General features: G+C 51.6%; 1 protein-coding gene across 1 annotated transcript; it reads left to right on the forward strand.

Moving 5' to 3' along the window:
* Positions 1-7,766: 7,766 nt before the first annotated feature.
* Positions 7,767-10,051, forward strand: LOC135973131 (uncharacterized). The gene is made up of 2 exons (XM_065554794.1): positions 7,767-8,487; positions 9,482-10,051. Exons 1-2 carry the CDS (start codon positions 7,911-7,913, stop codon positions 9,955-9,957), a joined length of 1,053 nt encoding a protein of 350 aa, XP_065410866.1. The 5' UTR covers positions 7,767-7,910; the 3' UTR covers positions 9,958-10,051.
* The last annotated feature ends 1,818 nt before the right edge of the window (positions 10,052-11,869 follow it).

Consider the following 11,869-nt stretch of genomic DNA (forward strand, 5'->3'; position numbering starts at 1 on the left):
GATACTAGCACCACTACAGAGGGGCATTCAGGATGGGGGATTACCGTATCCGAGGTAGAAACAAAACTTGAACACCTTAATGGGGCTAAGTCGGGAGGACCGGACAATCTTCATCCGAGAATATTGAAGGAATTGGCGCGGGAAATAGCAGGCCCGTTAGCGATAATATTTAATGAATCTGTAAACTCGGGGGTGGTCCCGTTAGACTGGAGAATAGCTAATGTGGTTCCTATTTTCAAGAAAGGGAAAAAAAGTGATCCGGGTAACTACAGGCCTGTTAGTTTAACATCTGTAGTGTGCAAGGTGTTAGAGAAAATTCTGAAAGAGAAACTAGTTGAGGACCTGGAGGATAGTGGCAATTGCGATAAATTACAACATGGTTTTACGAAGGGCAGATCGTGCCAAACGAATCTGATCTCCTTCTTTGAGAAAGTAACGGATTTATTAGATAAGGGAAATGCGGTGGACCTAATATACCTGGATTTCAGTAAAGCGTTTGATACTGTACCCCATGAGGAATTATTAGTTAAACTGAAAAACATGGGGATCGATATGAAAACCCAGAGGTGGATAAGGAATTGGTTAATGGGGAGAATGCAGCGGGTTGTATTAAAGGGTGAACTGTCAGGTTGGAGGGAGGTTACTAGTGGAGTGCCTCAAGGTTCGGTTTTGGGACCCATTTTATTTAATCTATTTATAATTGACCTCGGAACCGATTGCAGGAGTGGGCTGATAAAGTTCGCGGATGATACGAAGGTGGGAGGCGTTGTAAATTCGGAGGAGGATAGGGATATCCTGCAGGGAGACTTGAATGAGCTTGTGAATTGGAGTATCAGAAATAGGATGAAATTTAATAGTGAAAAGTGTAAGGTGATGCATTTGGGGATGACTAATAACAATTTTAGTTACAAGATGGGGACGCATTGGTTAGAAGTAACGGAAGAGGAGAAGGACCTAGGGGTTCTTGTAGACCGCAGGATGACTATGAGTCGACAATGTGACGTGGCGGTGAAAAAAGCCAATGCTGTCTTGGGATGCATTAGGCGAGGTATATCTAGTAGGGATAAGGAGGTCCTGCTTCCGTTGTACAAGGCGCTGGTGAGACCTCATTTGGAGTACTGTGTGCAGTTCTGGTCTCCCATGTTTAAAAAAGATGAACTCAAACTGGAACGGGTGCAGAGAAGGGCCACTAGGATGATCAGAGGAATGGAAAACCTGTCGTACGAAAGGAGACTAGAGGAGCTTGGGTTGTTTAGTCTGACAAAGCGAAGGCTGAGAGGGGATATGATTGCTATCTTTAAATATATTAGAGGGATTAATACAAGGGAGGGAGAAGAATTATTCCAGCTTAGTACTAACGTGGATACAAGAACGAATGGATATAAACTGGCCGTGGGGAAGTTCAGACTTGAAATTAGACGAAGGTTTCTGACCGTCAGAGGGGTGAAATATTGGAACGGCCTACCGAGGGAAACGGTGGGGGCGATGGACCTGTCTGGTTTTAAGATTAAGTTAGATAAGTTTATGGAGGGAATGGTTTAATGGTAAAACATAGTAGTCAAGGAAAGCCAAGCAATGGTAGGTAAATAGTATAATAGCTAACAGGGGTTGGGCTGGAGACTCTTGCCTATATGCTCGGGGTCTTACTGATCGCCATATTTGGGGTCGGGAAGGAATTTTCCTCCAGGGCAGATTGGCTGAGCCTCTGGAGGTTTTTCGCCTTCCTCCGCAGCATGGGGCAGGGATCTCTAGCAGGAGGGTCTCTGCCGATTGAAGTCACTAAAAACAGGATTGGGGACTTCAACAGCAGAGTCCAGGGAAGGGGTAGGGACGGTTTTATGGCCTGCAGCATGCAGGGGGTCAGACCAGATGATCATAATGGTCCCTTCTGACCTTAAAGTCTATGAGTCTATGAGTCTATGAGTGGGGGTGACGTGCCTAAACTGGGCTGTATAGATTCCTGTGAGTCAAGATGCCTATAAGGGAGGAGCTGCAGCACTGAGCCCTCAACACCTGTATTCCTTTGCCCTCAGGCCACGGCCCCATAGTAATGCCCAATGCCTCCATAAAGTGCACCAGCCAGGCTCCCAACGTTCCTGGGCCGGGGTCCCCCTTAGTGCAGCTAGAGGAAGGCCTGGGAGGAGCGGCCTGTGCACATAAGTGCTCTGTGTTGTACAGCTGGCATAGGCAGCTCTGCATCTTCTAGGCCAGCTCTCTCTCCCCAGTGTTAGGGGCAGGAGGGGCATTTGGGGTGGGGAGGGGTCATGGCACTGTGGAGCTTCTCTACGTCTAGCCCTCAACTGGCATTAGGGTCCTGAAGTCCTTCCACCAGAGCAAGGCATCACTTCAGCCTGCCCCAGGGCTGGAGGTTCAACAGCTGTGAATCAGAAGGCGGACTGGCTCCCTGCAGTCCCCCCCCCCCCCCCACACACACATTGGACTGGACCTGACCTTCACACATGGAAACATGACTGAGGAGCTGGAGCCAGAGATTCTGCAGCTGCTTTGTGTTCCTTTGGGCTCTCAGACAGCTCTGATATTGCCTGTCAGGGAGATTGGTGAAACCTGAACTGCCAAACTTCCTGAGTAATTTACCAAGTGCTGCTTTTTCGCCCCTGCCCCATCGTGATTAATGTAGTTATTATATTTGCACAATCTTATCCTGCCCCTCAGCAAAACTCAATAGTTTGTGAATTGGATGTTATTGGGGAAGGCTAGTGAAGCAAAAGGAAGAGTGATCACATTTATCTTGCAGAGGAATAAGAATTTAGGATTGCAGTAAACAGCATGTAATACCAAAGAGCAGAGGCATGCATCTGGGAAACTCTTTCCCCTGCTGTTTTATCTGCCTTCACCTGCTTTTCACCAAGTCAAGTAGTCTGGTGACTAAAACTGGCACAGATTCAGAGCTGTCAGGGCCAGAGGGGACAGTTTTGATCATCTAATCTGACCTGCACAGCCCAGGCAGAAAATTCTGCTCAGTGATTCCTGCCTTATGGCTGAGTGAAGGTGTCTCTTTCAGGAAGAAAGCCATTAGCCAGCATGGCCACCAGGTGACTGACCAGGGCTCCAGTTACAGTCCTCTGCACACTCCTGCTGTCACCATGTGAACTGCAGTGGTCAAGAGGGACACCACACAAACACTTGCTGAACATGACCCTTCCTTAGTGTGACCAGATGAGAGAAAGAAAATATTGGGACACATGGGGGCGGGGGTCGCTGGCGGAGGGAAAAAAAACAAATGGAGTACCGCGAAATATCGGGACAAATTGTGTCCCGACCAAACATTGGTTGGGACGCGGGACAAATGCCTAGATATCGGGACAGTCCTGATTTTATCGGGATGTCTGGTCACCCTACCCTTCCTGGACCCACACTGGAGCACTCAACAGCCTGCTGACCAGATGTAGCTAATTAGTGAGCATTGAGAGCTGTGAATCACCATCTACAGCACCTGGTGAGTTGTTACTGCTAAAGTCACAGTAGCCTCGCCCACCAGCCAGCCTCCTGGGAGCCATTCCCAGGGCAAGTGAGGCCACAGACAGTGTCATTACAGAAGGATAGAGGCAATGTGTCTAGGTATGCAGGGTCAAGTGCCCTCCCAGATTTGCCACTTGGCTTGTACTGAGCATGCTCAGTAACACTCTTGAAACCAGCTGCCCCCCCATCCCCGTCACCAGGTACAGGTCGCCTCTGCGGAAGGACCACGGCTGGCCGCAAGGGTCAGTGGAAACCAGATGACACAGAGGTTATGTCTACACTAGGAGCTATGGGTGTGATTCCCACCTTGCGTACACCCCTCCCTCCCGTGCTAGTGCAATGAGTGTTAGCATCAGTATAAATAGCAGCATAGCTGCGGTAGAACAGGCACCAGCCTCGCAGCTGAGCTGGGCTGCATACGAACCCACCTGATCCCTGTGGGTAGGCGCACAGCACGCTAAGCCATGCACACTCACACCAGCTCTCATTGAGCTGGCATCAATGTGTGCATGAGCTGGGAATCACACCCCAGCTCATGGCACAGACGAAGCCCAGTAAAGGGGCACTGATTCTTGCAAACATCTACACCCTGAGATACTGTCTGCACTAGATGGGCTGCTAGTGCTACATAGTCCCTGATCATCCACCCCCCCATGACCCACATTCCCCAGCTTAGACTCTACCCTCAGATCAGCACACACAGCAGCACACCAGAAGAAAGAAGCTTGTTTTAAACTGCACATCTTTGCGTCTGCACAGTCCCCTCAACAGACACAGTTAGGAAACCCTCAGCAATGCAGAGATTTTCCTGTGCATGCTGGTGCATGGGTCAGGGTGTGACCGTGCAATAGTGCAGGGATGGGTGCTGGTGTGAGTGGATGGGGATAAAAATGGGAGTGGTGGGTTGAGAGTTGGGGTGTGAGTGAGTGTGCATGAATTGATATGGGTGACTATATGGGCACTGGACTGTGGGTGTATTGGTGGGTAGTGTGCAATAGTGTGGGTAGGTGAGTGTGGGTCTGTATGTCTGTGGGTTTGGGGTGTGGCATCAATGTGTGTGTGTGGCCTAGGGTGTGACTGTTGGTGCAGGTGGGTATGAAGGTCAGGGTGTGACTGTTGGTGCAGGTGGATTGGGCTGTGACTGTGTTGGTGTAGATGGGTGTGTGGGTTGAGGTCAGGCTGTGTGTTGGTGCAGGTGTGTGTGTGAGGCAGGGTGTGACTGTGTGTTGGTGCAAGTGTGTGTGGGATGGAGTCAGACTGTGTGTTGGTGGAGGTGAGTTGGGGTCTGACTGTGTGTTGGTGCAGGTGGGTGTGTGGGTTAAAGTCTGACTGTGTTGGTGCAGGAAGATATGTGGGGCAGGGTGTGGCTGTGTGTTGGTGGAGGTGGATTGGGGTATGAGTGTTGGTGTAGGTGGGCTGTGGTGTGACTGTATGTTGGTGCAGGTGCGTGTGTGGGGTGGAGTCAGACTGTGTGTTGGTGGAGCTGGGCTGTGGTGTGACTGTGTGTTGGTGCAGGTGTTTGTCTTGGAGTGTGTGTTTTCTGTGCATGTATTTGGGCCTGTAGAGGCCTGTGTGTGGCGAGGCCAGCAGAGTGCGGCAGGCAGGGGGCTCTGGAGTTTTTCCAGTTCCCAGCCCTGTTTCCTGTGGGTCCCGCCCTGGGCGCAGGGCCTTGGCCGTGGGAATCAGTGCAAGGAGAGCTGGCTTTTCCCTTCTGTGCAGCTGGGAGAAGTCATGGCCCTGGAGCCTGCCTCCCATTCCGTTTCCAGCCCAGGGAGCTAGGAGTTGGTCACATGTCATGTCACTGCTGCTACTCTGCATAGTTTAGCTAGAGGCTGTGTTGAGTCCCTAAGGAGTCAAAGTCTGGGAAAGGCTGCTGGGAACCAAACAAACCTTCCCCTGGAGCAGGGATAGCAGAGATGGGCAGGACCCCACAGAGGAAAAGATTTAACTCTTCTAGTGCTGGCAGCAGAGACTGGCAGAGTGCATGATTCGTAGTGCCAAGGTAGAGCCCTGTGTGGGAGCATGTGGACCCGGGCCAGCCACACGCACAGAGACCGTATCACAGACAGTCAGATACAATTGGTGCTGCCAGGCCCACACCAGAACACCCCCAAGTGGCCCTGGTTTAACTGAAATTGCTGCTTCCAGTGAGTTAGCTAAGCTGATGCAAAAGCCCTGGGTGGAAACTTGCCTCTTGATTGACCGTGGCTCCTGCCCCACCTTCCTCTTTGCCAACAATGTGTTGAGGGTGGAGCTGTCATTTGTGTGGGGACACAGCTGTGAGCACTCGGGCTGAAAATGCTGGCTGTGGGCATCTGGGTGGCAGTGAGTTGCCAGGTGGCAGAGAGAACAAGGGCTCAAGCAAAGCAACCACAGGATGCCAGTTTGAGGAGCAGCGAGGTCGGAAAGGAGAGGGGCTGAGGTGCAGCATATTCAGCAGAGGGGTCCCTGTGCAACAGACACTGCCCCTGTTCCAGCCTCAGAGCTCAGCCCCAAGGGTCTGCAGTGCAGCTCATCCCCAAGAGCCAGTTCCACCGTGGGGTTCTGGCCCCTCTGCATGAATCATGGGACAAAGGAGCAGCTGGATACCCCAAGCACACAGGACCCATGTCCAACTGTTCCAGGTGCAGGGGACAAGCCAGGGTGCCCCAGAGCCAGGGGTGCAGATTAGGGCACTATGGGCCATGACTGAGGCAGACCTCCAGCCCTGCAGAGTTCTAGAGAGGTCTGAGAAGCAGGGGAACAAGGACTGACTTAGTGTGAGCTGAAGGCAGCCCAAGGACCCAGAGCTCATGCCAGAGGAGGCACAGCTAGCCTGGCCTCTGGCCCTTCACAAGGAAGAGCACTCTCAGCCCATCCTATGTGGAGGGGGAGACAGGCGTGGCTGTCACTGGTACTGTGCTGCTTCAGGGTTGCTCAGTCCCCTCCCTGCACCTACATTGCTAGGCAGCACTGGGGAGCCAGCAGACAGCAGTGCCAGCAGAGGAAGGAGGGGGCCAGGGCAGCTGCAAAGTAGGGGGGAGAGGCCCTTGCTTCTGTTTCTAGATGTGAGCAACAGGTGGCACACACGAGTAATGCTGTCTAAAATCACCTCAGAGCCCCAACAATGCAGGGTGTCTAAAATCACCATAAGGCATCGCCTGCTTCCCCGCATGGACGGGCACATAAAATCACCATACAACTGAAGCACTGCAATGCTGTGTACAATCACCATTAGGCCCCAGCACTGCAGGGGGTGTGAAATCACCATTGGGCCCCAGGCCCAGCACTCCTACATACTTCCTGTGTGATGTTAGGCAGTTGCTGAATACCTCATTTAAGCCACATGACAAAAAGCTGCTTACCTCCAATTTAACATTTGTGTTATGAAGAGAATTCTTTAGATAGCCAAGGAAGGAGATGGGGCTGGAAGTCAGGCCCTGCTGGTTCTCAGGCCTGCACTCGTGGCTTTGTCTAAGCTATCCACCTTAAGGAAAAACACTACTGAGCATATTGGAATACAATTTTCAGCACTTGTCCCAATCAGCCTCCTCACATCTAAGTTATGCTCAGCTCCCCAGGGAGCCTGTTTCCATGTCAGATCCCAATTCTCAAATCTCAACTTCTTCCTAAACATCACAAGAATGTTTCTAAATTGAAAAAGTACATGTTTCAAACTCTTCTGACTCAAAGAAAAGGGAAGGATTTTGCTAAAGTTTTTTAAAAAATCACCTGGGAAATCAGCCCAAAAGTGAATGTTTGGGAAAGTAAGGAACTGGGAAAGTAAGGACTAACCTTGTTGAAACTAGATTTAAAGGCTGGGATTGAGGTTGCAAAATCAGGAATTGCCAGAATTAAGGATGCCCATGAAACTTTAACTCTGCCCCTGATGTGCAAGCCTTAACTCTGGTCTATCCTAAATAGTGAGTGCTGGACTTTTGTGAGCTCAGAGCTGCCCATAAATAATAATGAACATTAAAGATATTAGAGGGGTAGCCGTGTTAGTCTGAATCTGTAAAAAGCAACAGAGGGTCCTGTGGCACCTTTAAGACTAAGGCCTGGTCTACACTAGGCGTTTATGTCGAAGTTAGCGCCGTTACATCGAATTAACCCTGCACCCCTCCACACTGTGATGGTATTTAGTTCGACATAGAGGTCTCTTTAATTCGACTTCTGTACTCCTCCCCGACGAGGGGAGTAGCGCTAAATTCGACATGGCCATGTCGAATTAGGCTAGGTGTGGATGGAAATCGACGCTAATAGCTCCGGGAGCTATCCCACAGTGCACCACTTTGTTGACGCTCTGGACAGCAGTGCGAGCTCGGATGCTCTGACCAGCCACACAGGAAAAGCCCCGGGAAAATTTGAATTTGAATTCCTTTTCCTGTCTGGCCAGTTTGAATCTCATTTCCTGTCTGGACATCGTGGTGAGCACAGCAGCACTGGCAACGATGCAGAGCTCTCCAGCAGTGATGGCCGTGCAGTCTGTGAATAGAAAGAGAGCCCCAGCATGGACTGATCGTGAAGTCTTGGATCTCATCGCTGTGTGGGGCGATGAGTCCGTGCTTTCCGAGCTGCGATCCAAAAGAAGGAATGCAAAGATCTACGAGAAGATCTCTAAAGACATGGCAGAGAGAGGATACAGCCGGGATGCAACGCAGTGCCGCGTGAAAATCAAGGAGCTGAGACAAGGCTACCAGAAGACCAAAGAGGCAAACGGACGCTCCGGATCCCATCCCCAGACATCCCGTTTCTACGAGGCACTGCATTCCATCCTCGGTGCGGCCGCCACCACTACCCCACCAGTGACCGTGGACTCTGAGGATGGGATACTGTCCACGGCCGGTTCCTCGGACATGTTAGGGGACGGGGAAGATGAGGAAGGAGATGAGGAGGGCGAGGCAGTCGGCAGCTCTCACAACGCTGATTTCCCCGACAGCCAGGATCTCTTCATCACCCTTACAGAGATCCCCTACGAAGCGTCCCCAGCCGTTACCCCGGACACAGAATCTGGTGAAGGATCAGCCAGTAAGTGTTGTAAACATCTAAACATTTATTTTTAACAAAACAGGAATATTAACAATTAAAAGAATGGGTTGTTCATGATTAGTGTGCCCTAGGCGCTTAACGGTTTAGTAATGGGCAGTGCAAGTTTTGAAAAGAAATCTAGCAATGTCCGGTTTTCAGTGATTGTCCTGCACAAGCCGCTCTACTGTTTATTCCCTGCTACTGCAGCTACAGTAAAATGCGGTCTATGTGTCCGGGGATAGAGCAGTAATCCTCTTGGGACATCTCAATGAAGCTCTCCTGGAGGTAATTTGAAAGCCGTTGCATGAGGTTCTTGGGGAGAGCGGCCTTATTGGGTCCTCCGAAGTACGACACGTTGCCGTGCCACGAGATTATCAAGTACTCGGGGATCATTGCTCTGCACAGCAGGGCGGCATACGGCCCTGGTCTTTGGAGGCTTTCCCGGAGCATTCTCTCTTTGTCGCTCTCGGAGATCCTCATCAGGGTGATGTCGGCCATGGTGACCTGCTTTTAATTAGGTAGGGGAATGTTAGTGTTGGGACTGCTTTCCCGCTCCTTTACAGAACTGTAACCGCTGGTTTGCAGCCACGCGGTGGAGGCGGGAGAGGGGCAGCCGAAAGGGATCGTTCCCGGGGACAGCCGCGAGGGGGTGGGACAGGGGCAGAGTTCCCGCTTGCCGGATTGCTGGCAGCAGGGACTGACATTGATTTAAATGTGAAATGAGGCCAGTGGTAATATAAAAGTTTTAAACTGCCACAAGTGTACGGCTTACCATGTCTGCCTGCAACAGAAATTCCGTTGTGCTGCCTCGCTTCTCAAATGTGCTGTTCAAGACCCCAGGCACTGAATGCGAAGGCCGAGAATTCGACCTTGTGCTGAGTGCGCATGTGAAAGGTGCTGTGCATGGTCTTGTTCACAGAGAAAGACTATGTTCTTTGTTCACAACTACATTTATCTTTCTGAGGAATTCACTCCCTTTTTCCCATTTCCACAGCCCCGTCTGCGACTGTCTCACAACCTAGCCTGGAATCACACTCCCAGAGGCTAGCGCGGATTAGGCGTAGGAAGAAGAGGACACGGGAGGACATGTTCTCTGAGCTTATGGCCTGTTCCCAAGCCCAGGCAGCACAGCAGACCCAGTGGCGGGAGAACTTGACCCGAATGCACCAAGCCAACATGGATCGGGAGGAGAGGTGGCGGCAGGAAGACCAGCAGGCGACTCAAACGCTGCTTGGACTACTGAGGGAGCAAACGGACACGCTCCGGCGCCTTGTGGATGTTCTGCAGGAACGGAGGCAGGAGGACAGAGCCCCGCTGCAGTCCATCTCTAACCGCCCTCCCCCGCCACCAAGTCCCATACCCACCTCACCCAAAGTGCAAAGAAGGAGAGGCGGCAGAGTCCCTGCTAAGTCTCACTCCACCCCTGCAGAGAGCTCTAGTAGCAGAAGGCTCTCATTTCCCAAAATTTGAAAAGTTCTTTCCTTCCCGCCTGACACAAGCCCACGTCCAAGTTTCACCTCCCAATGCCATGTGTAGTTGATAATAAAAAATTCGTTTCTGTTAACTACTGTTTCAATCATGTTCTTTTGGAGGAGGAGGGGAAAGGGGGTTGGTAATTGGACAGGACAGTCTCCTTTGGCAGGGTACATAATCGGGGGCAGGCACAGCAGCAGGGCACATACACAGTGCAGTGATGCAGTGACTAGTTACCCCGGTTAGTCTGGGAGGTTGTTTTGATGTAATGTTGGGGGGGGGTGGGTTGCTCTGTGACTTTGTGGCGGGGGAGGGCAGTTACAGATCTTAAGCGCCGGTCCTTAGGCAGGATCACAGAGCCACACAGCATGGGATCTGTAACCGTCCTCCCCCTGCCACAAAGTCACATAGACCCCCCATACACACAGTCCCGATCAGGAGGGGTGACAGGCTCCGTTGAAACAAGCATCCCACCGCAGCGGAGCCTGTCAATCCTTGAGTTTAGAAGCTGCATTCGCGTCACAACACTACACCCGCTCCGCACCACAGTCTGCGTCCCAGTTTTAAAAAATTCCCGCGAAAACAGTATTAAAGAAAACGGTGTGCTTTAACAAAGTAGAACTATTTTTATTTCGACACGTGTGTTGGAGGGGGGGTGAAGGGGGTATGTAACTGGATAGGATAGTCAGCATTAACTGGGTAAAGAAACGGGGGCAGGTTTAGCTTCTCAGTACACAAACTTTAAAGTCACAGGTTACCCTGCTCACTCAGGAACTTTGCTTTCAAAGCCTCCCGGATGCACAGCGCTTCCCGCTGGTCTCTTCTAATCGCCCGGCTGTCTGGCTGTGAGTAATCACCAGCCAGGCTATTTTCCTCAACCTCCCACCCCGCCATAAAGGTCTCCCCCTTGCTCTCACAGAGATTGTGGAGCACACAGCAAGCTGCTATAACAATGGGGATATTGGTTTCGCTGAGATCACAGCGAGTCAGTAAGCTTCTCCATCTCCCCTTGAGACGGCCAAAAGCACACTCCACCACCATTCTGCACTTGCTCAGCCGGTAGTTGAAGAGTTCTTTTTCAGTGTCCAGGGCGCCAGTATAGGGCTTCATGAGCCAGGGCATTAGCGGGTAGGCTGGGTCCCCGAGGATGACTATAGGCATCTCCACATCCCCAACAGTTATTTTGTGGTCCGGGAAGTAAATACCTTGTTGCAGCCGTTTAAACAGACCAGAGTTCCTGAAAACACGAGCGTCATGAACCTTGCCCGGCCATCCCACGTAGATGTTGGTAAAACGTCCCCTGTGGTCCACCAGTGCTTGCAGCACCATGGAAAAGTATCCCTTTCGGTTAATGTACTGGGTGGCCTGGTGGTCCGGTGCCAGGATAGGGATGTGAGTTCCATCTATGGCCCCACCGCAGTTTGGGAATCCCATCGCTGCGAAGCCATCTATGATCGCCTCCACGTTTCCCAGGGTCACTACCTTTGGCAGCAGTACATCAACGATTGCCTTCGCTACTTGCATCACAACAACCCCCACGGTAGATTTGCCCACCCCAAACTGGTTCGCGACTGACCGGTAGCTGTCTGGCGTTGCAAGCTTCCACAGGGCTATGGCCACTCGCTTCTGTACACTCAGTGCAGCTCGCAACCGGGTGTCACTGCGCTTCAGGGCAGGGGACAGCAACTCACAAAGTTCCAGGAAAGTTCCCTTCCGCATGCGAAAGTTTCGCAGCCACTGGGATTCATCCCAGACCTGCAGCACTATGCAGTCCCACCACTCAGTGCTTGTTTCCCGTGCCCAGAATCGCCGTTCCACGGCATCAACATGACCCATTGCCACTGTGATGTCCTCGGCGCTGGGTCCCCTGCTTTCTGACAGGTCTGTGCTACTCTCAGACTTCAGGACA

Source organism: Chrysemys picta, chromosome 8 (genome assembly GCF_011386835.1).
Source record: "Chrysemys picta bellii isolate R12L10 chromosome 8, ASM1138683v2, whole genome shotgun sequence".
NCBI lineage: Eukaryota > Metazoa > Chordata > Testudines > Emydidae > Chrysemys > Chrysemys picta.

Coding starts and splice junctions, on each gene's coding strand:
- LOC135973131 (XM_065554794.1), top strand. CDS start 7,911: ATGCAGAGCTCTCCAGCAGTGATGGCCGTGCAGTCTGTGAATAGAAAG. Junction 8,488..9,481: donor ATCTGGTGAAGGATCAGCCA/GTAAGTGTTGTA, acceptor CCATTTCCACAG/CCCCGTCTGCGACTGTCTCA.